Source organism: Parus major, chromosome 2 (genome assembly GCF_001522545.3).
Source record: "Parus major isolate Abel chromosome 2, Parus_major1.1, whole genome shotgun sequence".
NCBI lineage: Eukaryota > Metazoa > Chordata > Aves > Passeriformes > Paridae > Parus > Parus major.
Window position 1 is genome coordinate 113,126,852 of NC_031769.1, and position 27,992 is coordinate 113,154,843.

The following is a 27,992-nucleotide window of genomic DNA, read 5'->3' on the forward strand; positions in this document are numbered from 1 at the left end:
ATGCCAAGGTGATTTATAGCAGCTGAGGAATCTAACACAAAACTATTCCATGGAAAAACATTTGTCAGGTGCCCTGCAAGATCAGGTATTTTTATGCAGTTTTGGGTCATGTTTATTTTGCACAAACTTTTATCTTACCACTTTTTAAATTAGTGTTTGCTGTTTTAAGGCCAAGTGTACAATCCTATATTGGATGTCTATCAAAGATGTAACTAATCAAACATATGTGTAACTAATCAAACATATTCACTGTGTTGTACACTGAAGAAATTATTTTAGTGCCTAAAGTCAAACACACTTGTGATTTTTCTTTTTTAATATCAATTGTTGAATACTATGTATTATAAATTTAGGCTTTAAATATTTATTCTGTTAACTGATTAATATTATTTATTATCCTGGTGTTCTAAGAAACAGAAAACTAAAGACAAAAATATGTTTCAACTGTTGTGTGTGCACTACAAATTCTGTAATTACGGAAATAAAAGGTTGGCATCACTCTGATGATGGCTTAAAGAAAAATTGAGATGATATTTCATTAAACAACAGAGAGAAAAAATAGCACTTCAGAATTTTTGCAGTTAGGATGAAGAATTTATTGTATGTACAGTTAAGCAACTCTACTGTAGATGTAGTTCCTCTTTAAAGAAAATGAATACAGTAATCAAAATAGTTCTAGCATGGGAATTACAATACAGACTGAAACTTGACTAAACCAGAAATTAGTTAATTGACTTGAAAGAACACGGAACCTGAAACAACAAATCGCAGTTTGCATCATTAACCAAGGACAGTAAAAAACTGTACAGTACAAGCAACACATTACAATAAGTTATGACAAATAAGGCAGTCTTTCTCATTTAGGACAAAAGGGATAAAGGAAAAGGTATTAAAATCTCATAAAACCACCATATCTCTTTTCCATCTCTGGGACTTCTTTGGAGTAAGTTTCCCCATCTTCTTCTGAAGGGAGAATGGAGTCGGCAAAGCGCTTAAGAAACCCACCATATCGTTTCTGGTAATCCAGCCACCACTCTGGCCTGCCCACTCTTCTCATGAAGCCACCGTATCTCTTTTGCAGCTCTTTGGCCTCATCTTCCAATTCAGGGCTGCGCTTTATGCTTCTCATGAAGCCTCCGTACCTTTTGCTGACATCACCGTCGTTCTCATTTACCTCTCGATAGTGCGCCGCTTCAGGGTTATCCCCTGTTCCTAGAAGCTCCTTCAGCAGATCAGAGGAGTTGGCAAGGGCATCGTCATCTGAGTCTTTCTTCATAAAGCCTCCGTACCTCTTAGCCAGGATTTCTCCTCCGTTAGCTTCATCCTCTGGTTCCGCTCGATAGAGCTCATCCATTTTCTTCATGAACCCCCCATATCTTTTCATGAAGCCTCCGTACTTCTTCGCAAGCAAATGGTTCTCATCCAGCTCTTTCTTGTCATCCGGAGCAATGTTGCCATCCTCAGAGACATCCAGCTTTGCCAGTTGCAAGAACTCCTTGCAGGTCTCCCAGGCTTTGGCAGAGGGCAGTTTTCCTTCACATTCTAGTGTACATGCCTGAAAAATGGATGTTGTTTACTGAGAATGATTTGATAGTAACTATCACCTCATGATGACTTTAGCTTAGATTTACTTCTTTATAAAAGAGCATGAGTGAGCCTCTCTTTGTGACTAGCTTGGAAGAAATGCTCTTTGGGAACAGCTGATTTGGTACCTGTCTGTTTTGAAGTTCTTCATATCCCTCTCTGAAGGACAAGGTAGTCTCCACTCTAAGAGACAGACTACCAGAAAAAATGAATTTTGGGTCCTCTATGTCAAGGTTGCCCCTATGTTTCTGTTTCAAAGAAGCCACAAGTACAGTTCTTGTGTCCCCCTTACACTTGTGTGAGTTATGGTTTGTTTTTTTTTTTTTAATTTACTACCAGGAAGCTAAAAACCAATTGTGGTTTACTTCATAATGCAAGTGTAGAAGCATATTCAATCTTCATAATTAAAAGTATCATTCAGAAATTTTAGAAAATGAGTTGCACAGCATGGTATTGCAAAGAAGCCAGCTGTACTGTACTGTTCAGTATCTTCAATACACTGTATAACTTTAAAGGCTGTGTGTTGCCATGAGTTTCTCTTCATGGAACAGATTATTCTAACATGTATCAATAGAAATGTAGAAATACAAGCTCACTTAGGCAGGTTCAAAGTTATATTTTTGCTAGCTGGAAAGCAGTGACCATCAAAGAGAGAGGAAAAAAATCCTAAGCCATGTTTCTGACTGCATTGAAAAATTGTCAGGCCACAACAAAAAAAGCTTTCAGTACCTTATGCATATCTCAAAACCTGCCTTGTGATGATAGAAACTCAGATATTAGCTATGATTATCTTTCTTGTGTCAGGGAATTTACATCTTGTGCAGCCATACCCTTCAGTTATAAAATAAAGTGATTCCAGTGTTTTTTCTTCTTGCCCCTGGTTTTCATACCGCAATAGGTAAAGAAAAATCATCAATATTTTCAATAAGAGAAACACTTGTTCTGACTATAGATGACATATTCTAAGGATCCTAACATACTTTAAAGTGTGAAATTAAACTCCAGTAAAGCTCTCTCAGATATCTCATTGTCCACTGCACAGCCTGTCTCTTGAGCCTCACTTTAGTCTGAGAAATTTAAATATGATATTTTTGGTATGATCACAAGAAAATTAAAGGGATTTATATATTTTGCAACACAATAATTTAACTGGCACTATGTGCTTATTACTATATATTACGGTCATGCTGTAAAGAGATTAAGATTTCAGCTTCAGTCTGGCTTTGGAATTGCTCTAAATCAAAGCATGAATAGGTCTCTCCCTTTCTCAGCTAGTTTTAAAAACCTCCTCTTGTCAGATGAACACAATCCCTAAGTGTGAGTGACCAGGTACAACTCCTCTCTTACAAATACAATGTGATAAATTCAGTTATTATATTACTAGATACTACTATCTAGAAACAATAGTTTCCAAGAATTGTTCATACATGTTTAACAAATACAAGGTATGCTACATTGCTTTTTCACCTAGTTAGCTAGCAAACATTGTTACAGGATGAGACTTTGATTCTTTCTTTAATGATTACTGAAGGTGTGCAAGATAGACTGGCAATACAGACATGCAGAACATATACTCCAAAAAGCACAAATCCCTCTCTCTGTAAGGACAAAATACCACTTTTTTTACCCTAGTTGACATTAAAGCTAAGGTATGGTTGAAAGCTAGTGTTAGCAAAGGGAAAAAAACCAAAACCAAAACCAAACAAAGTAGAGGGAACTATTTTGCCAGCTGTCTAAAGAATATTGCCCTTCTGAGCCTGCAATGGCTAAGAGGTCTTGAGCTTTTGGATTAAGTAGAAGTACCTAGTGGTTCCTAACTCTGTGTAAGGCTAAAGAGCCCAGTTCTTCCTTTTGCATGCTCCCAAGTAACCAATGACATGATAGCAACAAAACTTTTAAGATCATTTTAGATGTGCCGAGAGCATGATGCCTCAATGTGGGTGTATTTGAGGTCAGGAACAACCGATGCCACTGGCAAAGTGCTTGGCAGCCAGAGTTCTCACCTTCTTCAGGAAGGGCTGAGGGACCCCAGGCTTTCACTCATCCCGATCTTTAAATTTCAAGCTGAGTTGCCTCTGTTACTATTCTTTTAAATAGTTTCTACATCATGAAGTTTACAGACAATCCCCACCCCCCAGTGCTCCTCATTCCGGATTTAGCACGATTTGTCTTAGAAGCCGAAGTTTTTCACAGGCATATTCCTAACGCTGTGCAGCACCGTGCAGAGAGGAGAAGCAGCGAAGGTACTGCTACTCAAAGAGGATTTAAACCCACTTTTTTTTTTTAGAGAGATTTCAGGCAGATCTTTTCAGCTCGACAGCCATCCTGCCCGGAGAGAGCTCATCTTACCATGGAGTCAGCGGACAAGGGTCGGGACCCTCCCGGTCGGGACCCCCCCTCCCAATTCTGCTCGGCTTCCCCCCGTCCTGTCGGCGCTGGAATGCCCGGCAGCGACCCCTCATTCCCCAGAGATGCCCTCTCCGGACGGATTTCTCTTCGTCCTTACGTTTTCCCTCTGCCTTTTCCTTGTTCCCCGCGGGGCTGTTCCTTTGTCCCCATCCCCGGGGGCCGCCGCTCGCCGTCGGGCAGCGGGAGGCACGGGCGGGCTTGTGTAGCTCCTCGGGGCGCTCTGGGTTTGTATCAGCGCTCTGGGTTTGTATTAGCGCTCTGGGTTTGTATCAGCGCTCTCCGCCCGCTCCTCGCTCCCTCTGCCCAAACCCTCTCTCCCCCCTTCAGAAAAAGGGTCTTCCGAGCCACCCCCAGCCACTTCCCCCACCATTTATTTTTCTTGTTCCGCTGCTTTTCCCCGCTGCCCCTTTCCTCCCTTCAGAGCTAGGGGGAGGCGGTGCGGGGTCTGCGGGGGCTGAGGCGGCCCCGGTGTCCCTTACCAGGGGGTGGATGCCGGCGCGGGGTCCCAGGCGGTAGGCGCAGGCGGCGCAGTCGCGGCCGCAGTCGGCCCGCGCCCTCGGGAGCAGGCAGGTGCTGAGGGCCAGCAGCGAGCAGCCGAGTCTCAGGAGCAACGCCATGGGGCTGCAAGAAGGACAGGTCAGCCGGCAGCCGCCTCCTCCCGCTCCCACCCTCGCCACGGGCTCCCCCCAGCCGCCAAAGGGTTCAAACCAACTCCGCTAAGCTCACGCTTTTCAGAGCCGGGGTGATGGCGCTCGCCAGGTAAGCGGGAGCTTGAACTAAGCAGGCGCTTGGCAAGGCAACTGACCTGAGTTCGGAACAGGAGCGGACCCGGAGGATAAAGCGCCCAGAAGATCCTCTTTGGTGAAAGTGCTCGTCCCCAAACACTTTATCCCTCCCTGCCTGCAAAAGCCGGCACCACAGCGGGAGAAGAGACGCACCGCGGAGCGGCACGGACGGGATCCCGGCCCCTCCGGGAAAGGGGTTCCCACCGGGACGCCCCGAGCTACCCTCCCCGACGCCGAGCACCAGCCTCGGCAGAGCCGCCCCGGCCCTCCCCCGGTCCCGACCGCGGGCAGAGCAGCTCCCTCACTCACTCACACACACACACGCTGCCCTCGGGGCTCCCGGGAGTTGCCGAGGAAGAAGCTGCGCCTTGTTGAAGCCTCGGCGTGGGAGCCACTATTACTTATAGCGAGACCGAGCAGCCTCCGGAGAAGCCCCGGGGGAGGCAGACACAGCCGGGGCCTGCTGGCAGCTCCGGCGAGGGCGGCTCGGGGGGCGCCGAGCCGAGCCCGCTGCCGGGGCCGGGCGCGCCGCTGCGGAGCGTGTGCGGGCGGCGGCGGCGGCACTTTATAATTGGGGACCGCGGGGAGAAGGCGGCCTCCCCCAATCGCCGTCGGGCTCCCGCTGACGCGGCGACTACGACATCCCCCCCGGCACCACCGCCCCGCCGTCCGTGACTCCAGCGGGGCTTGGGATGAGGGGGTGTGTGTGTGTGTGCCCCTGCCATCGGGGAGGGGGGAGCGGGGAACCGGCCCCGGGAAAGTTACCGGGAGAAGTTTTCACCGGAGGCGGGCGGGGAATGAGACAGCGCTTGAGTCATGCGGGGGTGGGCGTGAGGGACGGGGAAAGGCGCCCCGAGGTTGGCGGGGCCCCCTCGGAGGTAACCCCACTCCCCGGGGCAGCGGACGCGGGTTCCCGAAAGAGCCTCGCACAACGCGGAGAGTGCGACTGGGTTTGGGAATTTTTGTATGGGCTTTTTTTTTGTTGGTTTTTTGTTTGGTTGGGTTTTTTGTTTGCTTGTTTTCAATTCTTTTTTCCTTCTTTGTTTCCTCCCTCTCTGCCGCTTTGCCAACCCCCCCCAAACTTCTGATGCTGAGAGCAATTGCTGCACATCTTCTGCCTCCCTTCCTGAGCCTCAGGTGTAAAACAGCGTGGGGGAAGCAGATTTTATTTGACCAAGGAAGAAGACAAGGGTTTTAATTTGAAACTATTAGAATTCACAACTATGAGCAGATTTGCATTGTTGCCACAATTTTGGTGCCCAGGAGAACACAAATAGGAAAGACCCAGAGAGAAGCAAACCCTGAGCACTTCTATAAGGTTCTCAAGCACAGCAGTCAGGGCTGCTCACTGTTGTGCTCTGACTGACATCTTGGTGAACAGGCATAAAGCAATGACAATGATCTGCGATACCTCTTGTTTGTAGAGGACCCCAGCCATGCTCAGCTGCATTTCTTCGACTGTCATTTCTTCTACTTCCAGCCCCAAATTATTTCTAGCTGGTCTATATTATCTTGATTTTCTTCCAGCATTGTTCTTCAGTTAAAAGAGCATTTTCCCTCCTCCTGGTGTGTTTCTGGGATGGGATTATTCTCTTTAGTCCTCATTTTGCTGAAGTGAACAAGCTGTGCTCTTCATCAGTCTGTCCTAAGATGTCATGTAAATGTTCTGCTCTGCATTTGCTATGGTTAGAGTTCATAATTTCTGTGCATGAGTGATGGGAACAGAACACAGTATGTCAGCTGAAATTTCATTAGAACAATAATGCGTAATTATGTTCCCTGGAGGAAGAAGACACCTCAATTTATACCTCCCCAGGTCTCATTTGCCTTTCCTGATGCTGCAGTACATTGATGTCACACAGCCACTGAGATACAACCAGATCTTTATCCTTTGGAAGCAAGAGGAAATCCAGTACTATTACTGTATGGAAACCTTGATTTTTTTTGCCACCTTGTCCTTCAGACTGAGGTTAAGGAGTCTCAAATGAATGTGTGGATTTTCAGAGATACATCCATTCAATCCAAAGGTGCTGATCTTACCTATAATCAGTGCATGTGAGAAGAGAATCAGGCTCTTTGTTTATGCAGTAGTATCAGCCAACTTTGTAAGTGAACCCTCAAGAGAAGAGGTAGACATTTTAAAAATCATCCCAGTGGGTATATTTATGTTAGCATGTGAGGGATCTGCATTTGGAACAATGAGCAAATTGCTGTGCCACTGAATCAGCAGGATTGCTTTCAAGTTTGTTCCTGAGTTGGTTAGGGAAGCACTGACTAACTCCAGAAGTGACACATTTGATGTCTCTGTTGCTGTAAAGTTTCTCAGTACAAGCAGAGCTTTTTCTGATGTACATCATCAGAGTAGTCCTCTGGGTCACTTACTGACTCTTAGCTCTGCCATCATTTATTGGCTTGCACTCTAACAGTTAGCATGGTGTGACAGGACAGATAGCCCAATAGTGTCCTGACTGTTCCTCCAGCAGCATACATCCCATGTCCCTGGGCTGAGAGGCTGCTGCTTTCATCATTCTGCACACGAGCATCTGTGCTCAGCCAGCTCACTCAGCTCCTCAGCCTGCCATAGCCTTCAGTACTCTGTTTAATGTCACTCATTGTGCTTAATCTGTTCATGATGAAAACCAGCCAGTGTCAGAGTCTCACTGTGTACAGAGGTGCGGATAATCCTTCTGGGTAAAATACACATTATACCAGGAAAATATAAAGGGTGAAGCAAGACTAAAGCGTATAAAAGGACCAAATAAAATACTTGTAAATTCTGTGTAGAAGTGAACTAGTGAAGAGGGTTTTTTTACTGTGCATAAACCTTTTGGCTGATGGTGGAAAAAGGGATAAGATGGGAAGAGATCTAGTGTGAAATGCACATCTGCAAGGCCATTTTCAGCAAGTGAGAGAGAGAGCAGAGGTATCTGTGTACAGCCAGCACTGGGCAGAAGTCCAGCTGTGGCTGTTGCTGTACTACAGATATCCCTGACTCTTTGGTTCATCTGCTTCTCCATCTCTGTCCTTTGGATCTTTAGTGGGTTCCTCTCTATCATTAGTCCTCATCCTACATCCTTATGGAGGTTGTAAAGGGGTCCCCAGGGTCTGGCAGGATGGAGAGTAGGAAGAAGGTTCCAGCTGGACTCTTGTTTTACCCTTTCCTGTTACATAGAGTCCTTTCCTTCCTCCTGAAAGATGCTAATATTCACAGAGGATGTGATGCAAGAAAGGAGTGATGTAGAAGTTATTTCTTGAAGAGCTCACTTTTCCCAGTGTCAGCAGATGAAAGCTTTGTAATTCCATGTCTGAGTTCAGTTTTGTGTAGGGAAAGTATTCTTTGCACAGAGAAGATGAAACAAGGAGAGAATTTAGCAAATTTTGCCGAAATACTACAGAGCAAAAACTACATAAAGAAAATTACTCACTGTAGGCATGGAGGGTAATATTTCCTCTGCAATGGTGAACTGAGAAGCAAAGAAATAGGGAGGCAGAAAGAGAAAAAGAGAACACTTTTCACAGCAGTAAAGACAATAGCTTGTTGTTTACTACTAATGTTATAATAAAAATGTCCTGGTATTGACATAAAACTTTAGCATTTGTATAAACCAGAATTACCACAGACATCAAATGCTTTTTAATCTGCCATCAAAATATACCAGCCAAAAGAAAAGAGTTTTTACAGTAGTAGTGCTTACAGCACCAGGGACCCTGTTTATCTAGCTCCCAAACTTAAGGTAGAATGAGGTGAAGCCAAGATGAAATCATCCTCATTTTACTGATCAAGAACACAGTCTAAATGAACTTCTGAAGTGTAGCATATAATGACCAGCAGAGTTAGAAATGAAAGCTCCTTAGAATTCACATCGATATCTTTTCTGCAGGACCAGCTTTCCATTATAAATTATACTCATCATGCTAATCAAGCTGCTACAAAGTCATTAAATGAAAATGAATTAATATAAATATGAAATAAACATGCTTTTAGCACCTCAAGCAATCCTCCTCACAACACAAAGCCTTTATCATAGAATGAAGAACAGGAAATGTAGAGCAGCATGTTGATTACTTTATTCAGCTCAGTGTAAAAGGTCACAGTATTTCTTAAGATCAAACAGTCGGGTTCCATTTAGCTCAGCCTAAACAGGCTAAATTTTTAATGGGAAAATACATAACTGGTATCAGAGCGAAGAAAGGCATTGCAGGTCAACTCTCTTATACCAAATATAATCAAAGCCATTAAAAGACATGAGTTATTGATCTGTGTATACAAGACATGCATTGTTACTTTTTAAATATCTTTATTAAATTATGTCCAGTGTAAGCAGAGAGGAGCTGTAATAGAGAGAGGTAGTCAATTACAGTTGATATGAATTACCTAAAATGTACCTTTACAGGACAGAGATGTTTCAGTGCTTCCCAGATATCTGCACATTCCTTAATAAATGTCTAGGTGTATCATTTTAAGATATGAAAAAATTAAGGAAGATCTCAATGATGCAGACATTCCTGCTCAGAGCTGCTGAAGGCAATCTTATATGAAGAACTGGAATGCTAAACTTGCTGTTTCAGATGAAGATGGCTCTTATTAATAATATTTTTTACCTCTGAACAATTTACACCTCTTTTAGAAGGCAAAACCATGAACAGATCTGGTGATATTTTCACAGAAAGAGCACTGACAGCTACTGTCCCTGTCTAGTGGTTGATGCCATGTAGCTTTGTAAGGGGGGAGGAGACTTTATTCTTCTTTATCTGAAGGAAATAAAGACTGTGACATGCATTCAATATAAGCATGCAGCAAATGCAATTATTAGTGCATTTATTTAGTTGGAATTGCATCAGACAAATTAACCATGAAACAAAGAATTTTATACTGTTCTATGGAAATACATGGAGATTCACTTTATTACATGCTTCTCTGTTTCTCAGAGACAGATGAATTTGTGCACTCTAAGATTTCTGAGATCAGGCCTGAACTGCAGTAAATAGAATGTGCTGCAGAGTGAATAGAACAAACTGTAAAAAAAAACAAACCCTAAATGTATTTGTTATAAAAGCATTGTTTCTCTCATTTCCACAGAGGCCATTGGAGAGGTATTCCCAATCAAATAAGAAGAAAACAGGATTCTCGGTAGCAGAATAAATTGTGATGGAATCCAGATACTGTGATTATTATTTAAAATAATAACTACTCCATGTAAGTGGAGTGATTTATCATAATTTTTTCAATTAAGAAAACTTGTCCATGAATTACAAAGGAAGTATTAGACTCTATCTATGAAAAGGATTGCAGTGTCTAGTGCATATGTGGAAGGATTAGCTGAAAATTGTAAATGAGAGATTTTGATTACTTCAGTCATATTAAGAAAAGCAAAAAACCAGAAACTGAACAATGTATTTGGAGTGCAAGTTTCAATTATTTTCTCATTATTCACACAGAGGCAGCAGAATTTTGGTGCTTTTACTCCAGTTCCAGCCTCACATTTTCATTGCTACTATTTTATTGCCCAGTTGGGGAGTGCTGTGCTCACACTTTAGCACAATATCCAAAAGGAGTTGTTTTTGCAGACTGGAGCTGTGAGGAGAGCCTGGTGTGTTACCTGCAGGCAGGGTAAAGGCTGGCTGTGTTCCTCCTCGTGGGGCACAGCTTGGTGCTGCAGGGCACGCAGAGGTGACTTGGAACTCCCATATTTTGGGTGCTTAAAACAGTGTTGGTGGTTGCTGTGGTTTCCAGCAGCACAACACGGAGTGTTTTTCAGGTGATCGCTGAGCTCTCTCCTTTCCACCCCCACCAGGGACTGAGCACCAACTCTCTCCTGCCGTCTCTGGGCCACAAAGGGAGCAGCTAAGGGCTGTGTGTATTCCTCCTCTTCTGCTGGAGGGATCCCCCATAGGTGATTGGGATAGCAATAAGGGACATCATTTTGTTACACCTCTGCTGGAAACCCCCTTGTTCGTGCTGGGGGTCTGTCTGCCTCACAGCCTGCCGTGGCTGTGCAAGCAGCATTGAGCCTCTTGTGCTCTTCCAGCATACCTTGGTCTAACAGTGGGCTAAATTCCTCAGCTACAAAAGCAACTTTTTGCTCATTGAAGGCAGAGTCCACTCTAGATTAGCTACTATCACAGTTGCAATTCCCGTGGATTATATGCTTATTATATGCAAATAATAAGCAGATGATGTTCATGCAAAAAATTGAGTGGGAAAGGTACAAAAATACAGGGTTCTCACAAGCACCCTGTCAAAGGTCCATATCAAAGATAAGTGATTTTCAGCTGTTTTACTCAAACTGGGGCCCCAGTTATGCTCCAGAAATTTCCATAGGAAAGGAAAGGTTCAATTTCTCGAGTTATCTAGATAGGAAGGGGAAGAAGATGCTGACATAACAAGAATCCTAAGAGCAGTTAAAAATGAAATAAGAAACATTATCATCACATTCCCTCATTTTACACATATTTGACCTGTTCTGCTGGCCATTGTTCGTACCTCTTTGTGCTTTGAATTTCTATAAAAAAACCTGGAAACTGAACTCTGACCTTTCCCTTCTCAGATTATTTTCCTTTCCTTCCAAGATGCTTACTTTATACTTGAAAGTCATTTCATTTCTCCTGCTGCATAATTAAACACTTCAAAAACTAAAAAGCAACCTCAGCCAGCTGAGACCTCATTGCTTTTGCTGTAGCAAACTCATGAAAGTATTTCATAAAGTTTGAAGCATTGAGTTTGACAGGGTCTAGGTTTAATCTGAAGATTGAAGCTTGAATTTAAGGAGAAGATGGGAAGATCTTGAATGGCACTGGAAGCAGAAGAGTTACCATGTTGAGTGAAAGTGTAGGTGCAGTGACAGTGCACAAGAAAGGAGAACAACAGATGTGATTGTTTTGATAATTTTGAGATTACATAAATGTATCAGAGAAGATTGCCTTGTGGTCAACTCCTTTCCCAGCTTGCAAAGTGGTATCTTGCATTTTTATTGTTATATGTCCTTGTTATTATGATATTTAGATTTTCTTTGTCAGAGTGAAAGCTTGAAAAATTAGGGTGGAAAGCACTGCTAAAGTGGAGGTTCAATACAAGGGTATTTTTAATAAAAAAATGCTAGCAATAACATTTCCACACAGCTAATCAGCACTGTCTATCTTGACAAAAGCTTTCTCTGCCACCTCAAGGTGATACATTCACCTCTTCCCTCTAATGTAAAGTAAGCCATACCAGTTAGGACCTGATAATGACTAGCTTTGAAGCATTTTGCTAGAAAAAGCAATTGATGCAATTTTATAACATTTGATTGTGTTAATTCAAATATGAGGTATAATATTTATACCTCTAAGACAGGACTTAAAAATCAGGTATTTCAGACTTTTAGCTTAGGGATTTGAACTTCCTTTGGAGTATTTCTTGTCTACAGTGGTATCTTAGGATTTAATCAGCTGATGTGTTCATGTAAGGTAAAGAGACTGGTGTGTGCTGAGATCTCAGAAAAAAATAGACGTAGAATATAAAATAATGTGACTCTCACAGTGATGAAATACTAATGTATTTTAAGAAGTAATAAGTTGTACTTCAGCTTGCTCAAGTGCATCAGCACCTTTAAGTATAAACAATGACTCCTGCAAACCTCAGTTGTGAAGTTTTTATGGGATTAGACTAGTTTATGTCACTACGCATTCCTCAAGCTGATTATCTTTCTCAGTCTTTTCTGCTGTTTCCTGCTGTGCATTTGCCACTTCTCTGCAGGCAGCAGTGCTGATCAGTGCCTGAGGCAGACTGTTCCTGGTTCTGAGAGCATCCTGGTAGCTGCCTTTCTGCCTCACCCGTATCATCGTCAGGATGAGGTGGAGTTTTGTCATAGCACACTGTAACTAGACATAAAGCATTTACTGAAATGAGGACTACTCTCTAAAAATGGAGCCATGTACTGATGGTCAGCTGATCAAAAATACCAACAGGAAGAGGTGGGAAGCTTACAAAGAGGTCAGGGAGCTTCTAGGCAAGGTTGACCACTGTCACCAATCTGGTTGTGCAGCTCCTGGCTTCAGCCCTTGGAGATAGAGCTGTGTATTGTCTCACAGGTGCTTTGCTCCCCTTTGGAGACTGGATGTATGTTATAGATGGAAGAGCTGACTGTTATTTTGAGCCCTAGCTCATTGATTTTACTTGTTTAGACAGTGCAGAAACATATAGAATTACCTGAAAATGGAGGGGTTCCTGACAAGGGAACAGATTTTATCACTGACATAATATGCAGGCCAGTTGCCTTCTAAATATGTATGAGATGTCAAATTTTTTCCTCCATGATACATTTCTGCTTTTGCTAGGAGAATCATGGAGTCTCTGACAGCACTCAGCAGATGAGCTTCTGGTTCTTCCATTAAGATCATAAATGAACTCAGAAGAGTTACAGGTGGGATGCCCAACATGATTTGCAAGCATGTAAACCTGGTGAAAGGACTTGTGAAGCAAACTAACTATAAATTAGCAAACCATAACTATGAATCAGTGCAATATAACAAAGTTAGATCTCACTGAGAAAAATGTCAGGGAAAATGCCTCATTTATGTAATTTCCAAGTCTCTCAAAATGTAGTTTTGTGGATGTCTGTTAGACACATACACTTCCAGTGATTTCTGTTTTATCTTGTCTGCAGTGTCCTTTAACTTTTCTGGATGTTTGATGGCCTGGTGTCCCAGGTGGATCTTCCTGTCTCCAGGGAGTGTGGTATGATGTGTCATGACCAGATGAAATTCTGTTTTGAATACTTCTCATTAAATAAAATAGCTGTAGCAATAGAAAACAGAGACAAGAGAAAATGTAAGACTCCATCATGTTTTTGAATCTTGCCAATTACTTAATCTTATGGCAAAAATCTTCCATTATGAGGTTTAGTCTGATATCCATATTTGTGTTAGCCTTTTCATGGGCTGTTGAAAGGTACTTTTAAGGAGAGAAATGATTCCATATTCTAAATGTGCACTTGAGTCCAAGAAAATAATTACCTTTTAATAAAAAGGTGCTCTTTGTGGAGCTAACCAAAGTTTGAAATCCAAGGCTGGTGCTTTGAGCCTGGTTTGACTGACTGGGATGAACTGCACTTGTTTCAGAGTCTCAGTGTTTTGGGTTCAGATCACACCTTCCTTTCTCCCACAGGCTGCCTGCCTGCTCAGCTAGGATTCACAGGAGTGTGCACTTTCTATTTTACACCTGCAAAGTTTTTCATCAAAAAGTTGGGCAACAGGATTCTAATTGAAAACTTATGATTCAGGGATCCTTTATAGGTTACTATGGTTGGTAATAATAAGGAAAAAATGAAAGCAAAAGGCAGGGCGATTTGGTGTTAATTTATTTGACATCTATGTGTTAGGTATGATTTATGGGAATATTTCATAGTACAATACAGTAATTGCATCTCTTCAAAGAAGGAAACTGTAATCTGAGTCATTCCAAATACTCTACAAAACAGGTTGAGAATAATGAAGAGAGATGTAAGTTTTAATTTTTTGAAGGATAAATACATTTTAAATTAATCAGATATGGATTAATTAGTTTTTCTTTATGGCAATAAAATGCTAAATTAAATATAAGTAATATGGAGTGATATGAAGCTCAAAGAAAGGTGGGTAACTTTACCTCTCAGTACTGTTTTCAGTAAAGAGTTTAATTAAGTTGTAACTTGGAGTTTCCTCACAAGGTTATCCCTGTGAGTGTGCAGAATCTAGTAATGCCCACTATGCTGTCCTAGTTTAGGGCAAATTAGGAAGGAAAACTCCAAACTCACAGAAGTGAGCAGTGCATATATTTTCACAGGATGAGAACATTCCTGTAAACATTTTCATCTGAAAAGGTTTACTTTAATCAAACGGAATCTGGTATCTTCTAATGCATTTTGCAAAGACAGAATTAATGTCATTCTGTAAAACTCTTCATTTAACTTTTGTAGAGGTTTCTGGCTATTTTTTATGTGACTGTATGATATTCAGTTCCAGGATGCTGATTAAAAACAGAGGTTTGTTTTTAATCATGTACTCCTTCTTTGATCTTGTGAAAAGAAACTCTTCACTTTGTTTGAGTTGTGATTAATGTCTTTTGTGCAGTTACCTGAGTTACAAATCAGAACATACGGAAGTTGTGGGGGAATGGCATCTGAAGCGCAGTGATCTAAGTATTAAATAATTGCTACTTTTATGGATCATTGCTTCTAAAACATCATATTAAAACAGATAGAAATTACAGTACAGAAAAGAAACTCATGGCAGTAGTACTCCTGATAATATTTACTCTCCAGGTTGCTCCTTTTTGTTCTGCTTTTTTTTTTTTTTGCTTGAGTGTAAAGAAAGGGTTACAGGTAATCTACTGGCTATTTTGAGTGGATCCCAAATATCAGCATTTAACTCACTCTTTAATAAAATAATCCATGAAACAATAAGAGATTTTCAGTAATCCACCTTTCCCTGCCTGTTCAGAGCAATCTCATTGGCTAACTTTACTTAATCTCTGCCTAATAATTAAGATCTGATGTTCCAGTCCCATGAGGAATCTTTCATGGCTGAGGAGTACAAAGTGTCACCCTTTAGAAATTACTGCCAATATCTTGGCTGGTCCAAATTCATGTAGCTACAGTGATGCTGTATTTTGTATTCTTGATGAAGTTCAAAACTACTTTTTCTTGTCTATGTGTCATGTACTCACGTTAATATTTTTCCAGTCTGCCAGTTTTTATGGCACTGATCTTTTTACTTGTTATGCATCATTTGATTTAATTCCATTGCAGACAATGATTTATAACTGCTCTATTATAAGGAAAAAAACATCAGAAAAGAAGGAGAGTGATGCAGGATGGTGAGCACTGACATTAAACTGATCTAACATCTGATGTACTTTTCAGGAAAACCTTTTAAGATAATGATTGTTCCCCCGAATTAAACTGCATATAAGGTAAGTGGTGGCACCCCTATCACTTGATTTAGTTTCAGCCAGTTGATTTAATTATTCAGCAGGGAACAGTATATCAGTGCAGTATGGATGTTTAGGAAAGGTCACTTAAATTCTTATTTTGATGCTTTGATGCACAGTTTATTTCAATATGAATGTACCTATAAACCCATTGTTTCTATATCTATACATTGAAGAGAGGTCTTAAAAACTTGTTAACTCTGTTACTATTGGCAAAGGCAAACTTAACAGAACCAAAAAAAAAAAATTATTTAAAAATTCAGTATGATTTTGATAATTTTTCAGTCTGTACTACTCCCATCCAAGAATCTCAAAGCCTTTGAATTCAGTCAATGTCATTCTTGCAATGGCATTGCTGTCTGTGTGGTTTAGGGATGAATGTAATTCCTATTGATGCTATGTTACCTGAATTGTTTCCTTCTGAATCAACTATTTAGAATTTTCTTCATATAGCATTATTTTTTCCTGCATGTTCTTATATGCTTTGAACTTTTCTGATGCTACTTTGTCAATTTTCTCTAATGTCCTTAAAAATATGGGGGATGTGAAACCTTTACCTGAAGAGTGACTACAGATTACTAAAGCTTTCAAGGGTGACATTTGCAAAAAAATTTGACATTTCTTTGTTATCTCAGGTTTGTACCTTCATGAGTAGTGAGAAGATCAGAACTCTGTGATTCTTATTTCTGTGTCCTCCTGAATGACATTTCCCGTTTAACATTCACATTGCTGCATCTCAGACAACATAATAGAATAGACACCGATTTCCTTTGCTGAAAGAACACAGTTTGTGTGGCCACATTTCTAAGTGGTGATGTGCACAGATTTCAAGGACTTTTATTGTCTACAATAAAAAGATTTTACAGATTCTGCTGAATTTTGATTCAGCTAAATTGCTGCTGCATATTTAATATAAATATATATAAACAAGCAAAGCAATTCTTCATATTCAAATAGGTATTTACATTTATTTTAAAGTCCTCAGCTGCTTGAGTTTTACTCTGTCACGCTTCAGCTTTGCTGCTTCTCTTACAGATGACTCCTCATGCTTTGTGTTGATAGGGAAAAATTTTATTTCAATTTCTTGAAGTTTCAAAAGCAATTGTGTAAACAAGTCTGAAAAATGTAGGTAATGGCAGATTATGATCAGGGAATGTTAACTGTCTGTCACTGGAATTGTTTATGAATAAAAGAGAGATATGCTTAAGAAAATGTTGGTAGCATCATGGATATGAAATTTTATTTCCATTGATTAGACAATGATGTCCTTTACTACTTAGGGACAGGAGACAGAAAATATAAACTTTTCATAACACAATTTTTAAACTTTTCCATTTGAGCAGAAGCAGCAGAGAGGCAGCAGGATGCAAAATAGATGAAGCAAAAAATAAATATATGTGATTACAGATTTCAGTTATAGCATTTAGACCTTTGCCTAATGTGTCTACATTTGTCAAATCCAAGACAAACTCTGTAAAGTCTGATAAATAATTTGGAGCTGCAGTTTGCAAGGCTCACTCAGGCTAAGGTTATCTCGGCAGTAAATTATTTCTCATTCAGCACTCTCTGCATCTTGGTTTATTGCAAGACACATTTGATAAGGTAGGATTACTTGCACAAAGGATAGCTTTCCTCCATTTCAGACTGCACATCACAGCCTGTTGTATGTACTCCTTAAACTGAAAAGCAAATTTTGGATAGTAAATTGGTCAACATGGAAACAAACTTTGGGAAATAACCTAGATCTAGGCAGCAGATAATCTTGCTAAGTCTTGCCTAACAATAAAAATCTCAGTCACAGAAATATGTTGATTCTTATTTTAAAGTTGACTTTAAAGGGATAAATATCTATGTTTATTCATCATTTGTGGGTCTTTAAATAAAGTGCAGTCCTGGAAGTCTGCAACATAGCATTGCCTGTCTTATTGAAAGATGTAGGAAAGAAAGCAGCTCTTCAGTCCTGCTGGCATGGAAAAGGGCTGGACTAAATGGGCCACTGACGAAGTTATGGAGGCCACAACTTGCTCAGGCTGTTTAGTGGAACAAGCCACTATTGAGCCAACATCAGAGAACCCTCCTGTAAGTCAGAGTGCTGAAATGGCAGAGGATTCTCTCCACACTCCTCTCTTTGTAGGAAGCTCTGAAGGAAATGGTGGCCAAACTGTTGATCTATGCACAGCAGCTTGCAGGCACAAAGGAAGTGAAGAAACACCCAGAGATTAAAGCATTTTGAATGGTCATTATTAAGCTTTTGAGAGTTCTGTGACTGAGAAACATCTTTACCATCTCTAATTCATGAAGGATTTAGGTTTCATCCAACTTTTATTCAGTTTTCAGAGATTTTAGTGGTTTATGACAAATGTGCCAGAAATTCCAGTCCAGTTCTGTGCTGTGTAGTGTTGCAGACATTGCAGTTACTTTCTCCCTCGAAATGCAGTCTGTGGGTGAAGTGGTGCTCTTGTGTGTGAGCAATCTGTCGTGTACTGCTCCCTGAAGAAGCAGTGCACATGTCCCTGTGTTCTGCTAATGCTTTTTGCCATCATTATTGTTATTCAATATACATAAAGATATTTAACATTACTTTTTAATGAAAGAGTTATTAAACCAAGGACTTAGTTCTTACGTTTTTATTTGAATCTCATGTACCAATGTGTTCATACTAGCTGACTTTTAAAGAGACAAAGCCTTTGCAGCTGCTAAATAAATGGGGCTAAAGCTGTACTCAGTAAGTCATTTTCATTGTGAAATACCAAATATAAATGTTAGCTTCTCTTTTAAGTCCAGCCCTCATTCTTCTGCCCTGAAAAGCAAAGACATCCTATTTTTTGTTGCCAGATGATGAAGAGTGATATTTTTTTAAAATGAGTTATGATAACAATAAAAGAAGAAAAACACCAAATGTCCTCATCATAGATATCAGGAAGGATTGATTTTAAATAAAATAATTTTAAATAAAAAGGTTCCTTTTATGACATTTAAAACGATCACAAGCATAGAAATTATTGGTTTCAAATAATCATCATATAAATCAATTATAAGGTCTAATAAGTATCTTCTTGAATCACTTCCCTCCAATAAATACCATGAAAATAGTGCATATTAGTTGTCTTGTTGAAACAAAATGGGACACAACTTCGTTAAAAACCTCAAGTGTTAAATCTGGGATTTATGAAATGACTTTCCATGCCATTTCCTTTTGCATCTTGTCACATGGAATCAAAACTGTCTATTTAAATTTCCTCTTTCAGTTCCTTGAGTTTTAGAAAGACTGAGATTCTATTTGAAGTACTTTCCATTCCCATGTACATCCATCAAGAGCCTTCAGTGGGATGCATCAATTCTTTGAAAGGACTTTAAGATGCAAGTTTTTAAATTTTTTATTTTGTTATTCTCTTATTCTAAAGGTGAGCACTGCAAAATAGCTGGGAGCTTGCCCTTTGGGCTATGACTTTGTACCCAAGTACTGTGATATTTCAGTAGCAGTACTTGTGCAGGTGAGTGGGGATTCCATTATTTTCAGATATTTTCAAAACTTTTTTCCAGTAATTAACCTCTTTCCATATAATTAAGTAGTGATGCCTAATTTTTAATTTAGATTAATTTTGCTTAGGGTTCAGCTCCTGAGCCTTGTAATCTTCCTTCTGTATAGTACATAGCTTTTCCTGTCTGGTGTTTTCTTTCCAGGGCAGTATTTGTGCAGTATAATCAGATCTTTTCTAAATGTATTTTTTCAAATGAGTTATTAAGGTCTGTCTTGTCTGGTCTGTCACAGTAAAGGATTTTGTCCATTCTCAAATAGCTCTTGTAGTCTCTCTGTTTTCCTAATGACTTTAAAGAACATTGATCCCAGAGGTGGACACATCATTCCAGCACTGATCTTTATCAATGCTGTTATCTTAAAGAAGGAAACGGGACCTTTTTTGACATAAATATTTTGTCACATTGACAAATGATAGCTACTTTTTATTGGTAAGTAAAAATACTTTTTTTTCTATTGGATCTGCAATTATTTCAGCTCATACCTGAAGAAATAGTCTGCCTGTCTCTAGCATGAAAAAGAATGTCAACAAATATTTATGATAAAACAGATAACCAATGTTTCATTTTTTTTTCCCCTCCAACATCCTCGGGAATTGCAAATGCTTGACAGTTTATAGATTCCAAGCTTCCCTTAAGAAGTGGTTAGCTTCCCCTTTCAACACTTCACCTCTCCCAAAATGTCTTAAAATCAAGCATGTCAAAGCCTCTTTCTTAGGGCAGGAGGAGGGATTGCTCTTTCTGAAAGATGATCTAAATTGTGTGAAAATTTGGGAGATAATCTGCAAGTTTAGAAAGCAAGCACAAAGATGGGAATGAGCTATGACCCCTCTCTGACGCCAGGAGATGCCACTGAAAGGAGAAAAGGTATGCCAGGATCTATTTCTTCACCCCAAGCTCGATTCAAAATTCACTCTCAAACTCTACAAGCCAGTTGCAGGTATTTTGATTAACACTGAATAATATCTGATGAGAATTACATTGATTTCTGCAGAACCACACATGCAGCATGGTATTGCTCAACGTGACTCAAAATTAGAAAAATTTGGCCCCAAAGAAAATGACTCATGCTCATCTCCCTTTGCAGTTATTTTAATACTGAAGCAATTAGAGCAGAGCCTGACTATTTATCTTGTTTCTTTCTCCCCAGCCCATTGAAAGCTCTTTTTTATGCCAATCCACTGGCACCATGTCCAGGTAGCTGATGGCTGTCTCGTTAACAGGACAATTAACGATTTCATTCCAAGTAGTTAATATTCTACACAATCATTTTACATAATTGTCAGATTGAAAGAAGTTGCTACTTAAATGCTACAAAAAATAATTTTATAGCATTTATTGAGAGCTGAAAAATGCAGAAAGCTTATCAATGCTTCTTTATATTGCACAAAACCCTCTCAGGAAATGAACTTCAATGATCTGAGCACTGTGTCTGTCTTATAGCCTGGGACATGCAGAGTCCTGTGTGCTCCCTAGCCACCCTTTTGACAGAAAGGAAACAATCCTGGAGAATGGTTTTGAGAACAGCTCTCAAAATGCAAGATCACAACATACTCTTTGAAGGAGGGTAGCCAGAAAGCACTTGAAGTTTGTGGAGATTCATGATGAAATAACTCTTGTTTTGTGACAATCTTTATAATTGTTCTTTTTCTAGTAGATTTGTAGAAAATAACTTGATTGCCTCCCTACCTCTGCAATCCTGTAGTCAGAATTTCAGGACTGCTGAGCTCTTGAAATCAATAGGAGCTGTAGATAAGATGTGGTTGTGAAATGTTGGTTTTCTGAACTAGAAGTGTGTTTAACCACCTGAGTACTGGTGACATTTTGATGGAAAAAAATTAAACAAAGAGCAGGAGTCTGAATAGATACTGATGTATTTTCTGTTCATTAAAGCAAAGCACAAGAAATCATGATCATAAATCATTTTTTTTTTAAAATATTTTTTTCCTGTTGAAAAATCCACTTTAATTCTCTCATCCTAATAAAATGAGCCATCCTGGCTTGGACCAACTAGCTATTTAGTTCAGAATGCAGTATCCCACTGTGTCCATAAGTACTCAGTTACATCACTGTCTAGGAAAGTGCAAGAGCAGGCCAAGAATTTGTAATACTTTCCTCTCATATTTTCTTAGCATTTAGTTGTTTCAGTGTGGGCACCTCCAGTGCTGAATTGGTTGCTGTGTGTCCCATAGCAAAAGAATCTTCTCACATGAGCAGCTTCCCTGGCAACTTCATCAGTTTTTAGTGTCCACAGGGTCATCTCCTGGGAGCTTTGCAGATCTGCTACTCCATATGTGATGGACCACCATCTTCCCCTAATCCAAATCCTTTATTAAAATGATTCATAGTAGCTTCATTTGTAGTTCTGACATGAGAAGAGGCAGTGAACAGTTGAATCCTATCCACTCTTTCCAGATCACCTATGATTTTGCAGCTTGCTTTTGTGTCTCCATCAATATTTCCTCTCCCAAATGGAAACACATTTGTTTACAAAGCAGTTCCTCACAGAGAAACTGGTCTTGAACCTGATTCCCCTTCCTGCCCTGCTCTGAAACTTTTCCAGCTCTCTATGTTTCTTAAAGATGAGGAGATCAGAACTATGTTTTGTCCATGATGTGGATGGACCATGGATTCATATAGGAAAGTTTTCTTCCTGTAACATTAATAGGGATGTTTTAATTAGTTTTGGCTTTCCTATTTGCCTTAGGAAATCATGTGTGTGAATGTTGGGAGGATATATAATAGCTGTTTTAGGCATCCAGAGGGAAAGCTGTGCATGTGTCTAACAGCATATCCTTGTGCAACTGTTTTTCCACTTTTTGAAGTACTTATATGCTTAGAAGCTGAAGACATCCTATCTTCTTTTAGGCTGAGATATTTTTAAAGACTGCTGAGCACATTTTATGTGTACAAGAAAGCATCACTCAGGCTCAGTAGCATTCCCTCTGCTCTGTGCTACTTTAACCATCACCTGCATTGCTTCCAGACACGCTGTGTATGAGCAGTGCCCCTGCTCCATACATTGGCTCGGTTCTTTGGAACACATCTATCCAACACAAATTAATGCAAACTTGTTCTTCATATCAGCTCAGATGTACACTTGTTTTACAAAGACGTTCTGGGGTAAAAGTAAAATGCATACCAAAGTGTGCAGATTAGATTTTTGCTATATTAAGTAATTATAGAGAGTAGAAGCATTGGTTTTCTTTGATTTACTGTAGCTGTACTTGATAGACAATGTAGCACCATAGCACAAGTAAAAGTGTAGCTACATGACTTAGTTTTACACTAGATACTAGTTCTGCTCAAGCTTTATAGAAGTAAGCTTTTACCTTATTGTTCTCTGCTAGGCAAAGTGAATAATTGGAAATGTAATTCCAAGCCTCACTGGCAGTAGGAACAGTGCTTGTTTTGTAAGCAGGATAATGTAGAGACATGTCAAAGCATTACTGATTCTTCAATATCTCTGGCAGTACGATGCTCTGAACATATTTCTCAAGAGAATAATGAACAGCAGTCTGTTCACATCAGCTTGCTTGCCCTTTTTTTTTTTTTCTTTTTTAGATTTATTTTATCCTCTGAACAAAATTTCTTTGCTGCTGTTTGTCAGCAGCAGCTGTTATGCTTTACACTGGTGCTCCATTCCACTTGATGTGTTCTGAAGGACATGGTGGTGGTCCATTTATTTTTCTCACTATAGAAAGATGTGAGCTCAAATCCAGGTTAAATTCTATTCTATAGTTCCACTCTGAGGACATGGGATCTCTCTTTCTCTTGCTCTAACTTCCAAAGAATTTGGTGTAAATGTAAGAGGTCCCCCAAAGGACACAACTCCTACAATTTCTAGAAGGCAAATGAAGTTATATTTAGCCTGCTTTGTTTTTCCATGAGCTAACTCTGTAAAGCTGTTCCAATGAAGGGGACTTTCTTTTAAGTGTTACTCTCAGGAGATGCTAGGATGAAGCAATTTTTAGCTAGAAAGGGTCTATGCTATATTCTTATCTGCAGAGTTGTGGCTGTGTTGGAATTCACTTAGTACATAAATTCACAGAGTTTAACTCATGGCAAGCTACATGTTTTTGCCCTGATTTGCAGCAGTGCTCCCTGAAGGCCTCCTCTCCTGCTTTTATCCATGTTCTTCTGCATTACAACAGGGACTACTTGCCTACAGTCATGTAGAATTTAGCTGAATTTGAGAACAGTTACACAGTTAAAAAAATCAAATAAAATTTAGCAAAATATCTCCTCTGCATGAGTAAAAAACAGCATCCCCCTCAAAAAAACTAAAAAGTATTGAGTTTTCGGGTCAATTTCAATAAAACCTTACAACCTGATTGGCTGAATCCTTTTAAAGATTATTAGTAGTCTGAATTTCTGTATAGGAAAAGCTGTTTTCCATGGCGGTGGTCAATGATTGTTAAGTTTATCTATGTCTGTCCTACATTTCCAACTAACTAATGTCTTATCTGAAAAGTCATAAGATGTTTCTTGCGTACCTCAACTAAATAGAATGAAAAATCCATTCACAGCATTTCTTTGATGTTTTGCCAAATACCAATGAAGAAATCATAGTTAGAATGCTGATGTCATTCCATATTGAATTATTCTTTTGATGAAAAGTATCAGCACTCAAGTGATGCTTATTTTATCACTTTATATGCCCTATGCACATAAAATCATAGATATTATTGCAGGAGCCTTTTGCCTTAATTTACCATAAAAGCAGGGGTTTTTTAATACTTGTTGCTGGGATGGAAAACTATTTAAAACAATATAATGACCCTTTTCAGTTAAAGAATGGCATGTTCATGTAGGAGCCAGTAGAACTACATAACCTTGCTACTTTCTGAGGGTAAAATGACAATAGTTTCAGGCATTATTTAAAAGGATGGTATCCACAGTAGCATTAGCAGCTGTAAAACTGCCAAGTGAATGAAACCATGCATAGGAAAACTGCTGAATACTTTATTGAAGGAGATTGTAAGCTACTCGTCCCTGAACAGACAAACATTATGGAGTAAGGTGAGGGTAGTGGGGAGGATGAGAGAATGAGGATTTCTTTTTGCTCAAGGTGATAAAATTTAGAGCAAAGGGTGATCTGTACTTTTGAATGGAAGCTACCTGATGGTTTTGGGGTCTCCAAATGTAGGGGAGAGAGAACTGAGTGAAGGTTTGGTGTCAGCTCTTTCAGGAGCAGTGTATGACAGAGTCATGGAGCTGCAGGTCAGCAGTTTTCAAATAGGCAGTTTCCACATGAGAGGTGCATTGCTGCTCCTTCCATGGATTTTGGTGCACAATCTGTCCTCCCCTCCTTCTCCCCCTGTGTCCAGAAAGACCATCCAGAGGAGCATTTAGCCCTTCCCATGTATAAATATGAATAAAAGAGGACCTCACTAACCAGGCCAATGAAGCTAAGACAATCTCAGTTAATCAAATTTCCTGTTTATTCTTGGGGAAATGAAAACAAAATGAACTGATATATCTCACAGGTATGTTTCCTCTTATTAATTAACAAAAAAAAAAATCAAAGTGAGATTTTTTTTATCTTTACATTTGTATTTTCAAGCAAAAGTTTCTGAAGTGATGCCTGTATTGATGGGGTAGAAAGCCAGATGCTATCTCTGCCCATGCTCCAGGGCAGCAGGGAACAGAGCCAGAGCAAGTCTCAAAAGCAGGCAGACAGGACAGGACGTACCAACTGCACTGAACTGTTCCTGTATCAGCCACTGCTGGCTTCTCCATGACAACCCCTACATGTAATCCTGGAGACCTGTGGCAAGGTACAAATTTATTTTTTTTTGTGAGTCATTGAATTTTTTGCTTTAGATGATGATAAATTCTGTATTTTGACTCTACCTTTCTTTTTTTTTTTTTTCCCCCAGAAAGTGAATGTGAACAAAAGGAGAAAAAAATTATAGGAGTGAGCATAAAAGAAATGCTAAATTTTAAATTAAATGAAGTTGAAATAATTATCTGTCACTCAGTTTCCCAGTATTACCTCTTAATAACCTTATTTTCTCTTTGCCTATTTGTTTCTTATCTATTTAAGACTGTTGTTCATCATTCACAACCTGATTGGTTCATCATCTATTTCCAAAAAAAAGCAAAGATGATATTCCTAGGACCCAGATAGTTTTTCCTTCTTTTTGTTCCATTAGTTGATGAGAAAGCAGAGAACAGGCATAAAAAACTCCAACCCTTTTCTACCTCTGTATTAAAGATGGCCTTGAAATACAGGGCTTGGAGCCAGATCCATCTTTCCCAAAGTTTGGATGAGATCAGGTTTGGGCTTTAGGGGCTGGCAAAAAGCTAATTCCATGCTAGCAAAGCATAAAGCCCAGGAAAAGCACAGTTCTTTTTCCCAACTGAGTAACTCAGAGAGACTGGGGGCACCGGCTGTCAATTACACATATTTAGTGTGCAAAATATTCTGGGCTCCTATAAATCTGAAATCAAGCTGGATAAAGTGCTAGAACACATGCTGAATTTGAAGTGACCAAAGAACCTTGAGCCTGGCACAGTGGACCCCAAGAAGATACTGCTGTGTATGCCTACAACCATGCTCATCTCCACTAATGTTGTAATTCAAATATAGTCAGTAGGTCTGGTTTTACTAGGCAGTAAGTGGATGCATATATGTTCCAAGAATGAGATGGTCAGGTTTTAAAGAGCACTTTTGGCATCAGTTAAGTAAGGCATATTTTCTTTGTGTCAGAGTATTCCCACATCAGCCCATTTTCAGACACGTTGCTGCTGTGAGGACTGTCAGCAGAGCTCTGTGCCAACCCACATGTATGAACTGAATCCCCATCCCAGCTGTTTGTGTAAGGATGCTCCCACCAGACCCAGAAGTAAACTGGTGCTGGGCTGTTTGAAGTCATGTTGGATGTCAGCAACACTTCTCTGTGGTGTGCTGTTGGCCACAGAAATTCAGAAATACATTTGCTGTATCAAATAGATTCAGGCGGGCAGCGAGCCGAGAGTTACCTGTGTGTGTCAGTCTCTTGTGCAGAGGAGAATAAACATGTACCAACTCCACAAACACCTAAATCTTGCCTTTACCAGTGCCCTCTTGCCTATATTTCTTTGGCACGGTGCACAGGAACTCTTTAAGGTATTTTGGCTTGTGTTGAAAAGGGAAATGGCACTGAGTTAAATATGAGTAAAATCTGATAACAGACCCACCTCCACACCCATCTTCCCCTCAGCTACTCTTAGGTGAAATTAAGTATGGGTTGGTTAAGATGTTCTTGCATCCTCAGTTTCCAGCCTGATCTGTAATGGCAATATTGTGTGCAGAGCCTGGAGGGTGCTGGCTGAAGGACAGGATGGGTTCAAGTACCTGTGAGACAGAATGGGATTGTATTATTGCTGTCAGGATCTCAGTCAGATTTTGGTGTGATAGCTGAAGAAGTTACCCTGTCAGATCATCTGTTGGGGACTGGGCATGCAAAGGCCTGAGCTATTTTAAAACAAGCCAGAAGGGATGGCACAGTGACTCACATGCTGGGCTGTGAGTGAGGGGGCTGGAGAGCACGTTCAGCTGTGGTGTGGGTGGGATTGGGAGCCTTGGGCAGGTGGGGTTAGGGGATGAGGGGACAGAAACCACTGCTGCTGTGGCCATACCATGGCCACATAATGACATAATGAGGAGTAGGTATTTGGCAAAATCACCTTGTGCTTGGGGTCAGAATGAACTGGAATGGCTGAAATGCACTTCTAGTTCCTCTTCTCCACAAGTGTAATCTGTAGCAATTACTGAATTACGTCAGTTTAACAGATTGAAGTAAACAAAAATGATGTTTCCTACCCCAGGCTGTAAACTGTGGAAATGGGAGAGCTGTCGCAAAACTGCTCAGCTGTGGTCTGGGCTGGTGCTTCAGGTGCAGGAGCAGATGAACAGCTGAGGGGGAAGCAACTGATCCAGCCTATTCAAGGGAAACCAGCTCTTTCTTCCCTAAAGTGGTAGATATATGAAGCAATCAGCAGTGAACCAGTTAGTGGTGTGACCCTTGAATGTGGGCCCTGAATTTCAGGAGGAGCACCTCACAGCACTTGCTGCAGATTCTGTCAGGGATCTGGGTGTATGAAGCTGTCCCTGAGAAAGGCAGATGTCTCTGAGGTTCTTCACTGTGCATTCACAATTAAATAACATCCCTTTGGCAGCTAAAACAATTGTTTACAGGAAAAAGTAATGTTATTCACTTGTTTTACGTCTGCATTTTTTTTTAACCCATCTTTTAATGTGATTTAACAGCTGGAGAAGAGGAGAAGGCAGCACCAGAAGAGCAGCCAACTCTCTGCAGACAGACAGAGTGCTCCGGGGACTACCACTGGTCCATGGATGACAGATGGGAGCTTATGGTCTATAACTTAACAGATGGATCACAGTTTTTTACTTGAATGGAGAAAATCAAATGATTATGGGGCAGTTAATAAAATCAGAAAGATCTGTGATTCAGTGTACTGATTTGGGGGGATGTAATTTGTGGGGATGAAAACCTTGTGGCAGTGACTAATGTGTAAAAGTAATGGCAAGAAAAATAAGCTATTGCCCTGATTCATGTTCCTTAAAACTATATTACATCACATAAACTTTTTTTTCTGTGTGCCACTCACACTTTTATTTCTGTAAAAATCACAACTTGTCTTCAGAAAGTGAAATTCTAATTTATTGTGGAGAGTAAAATAGAGGTGTAATGTTACATTTTCGTGTGACATGCTAGATA

General features: G+C 40.2%; 1 protein-coding gene across 3 annotated transcripts; it reads right to left on the minus strand.

The window, feature by feature from the left end:
* Nucleotides 1–572: 572 nt before the first annotated feature.
* Nucleotides 573–5,282, minus strand: PENK (proenkephalin). 3 transcript variants are annotated; one of them, XM_015650211.2, is made up of 3 exons: nt 5,092–5,282; nt 4,473–4,614; nt 573–1,555 (listed from the first exon to the last, which is right to left on the minus strand). In XM_015650211.2, the coding sequence occupies exons 2-3, from the start codon at nt 4,608–4,610 to the stop codon at nt 890–892; spliced, it is 804 nt and encodes a 267-aa protein (XP_015505697.1). In that variant the 5' UTR covers nt 4,611–4,614; nt 5,092–5,282; the 3' UTR covers nt 573–889. The 3 variants fall into 3 exon arrangements, with proteins under 3 accessions (XP_015505697.1, XP_015505682.1, XP_015505690.1); XM_015650196.3 differs by having other exon boundaries at nt 5,088–5,282; XM_015650204.3 differs by lacking the exon at nt 5,092–5,282 and adding an exon at nt 4,799–4,956.
* Between the last annotated feature and the right edge of the window lie 22,710 nt (nt 5,283–27,992).

What these genes read in the sequence shown, in the direction of transcription:
- PENK (XM_015650211.2), bottom strand. Translation starts at nt 4,610, where the DNA reads ATGGCGTTGCTCCTGAGACTCGGCTGCTCGCTGCTGGCCCTCAGCACC. An exon ending in GCGCCGGCATCCACCCCCTG is followed by an intron (nt 1,556 to 4,472) that starts GTAAGGGACACC and finishes TCCATTTTTCAG; the next exon opens with GCATGTACACTAGAATGTGA.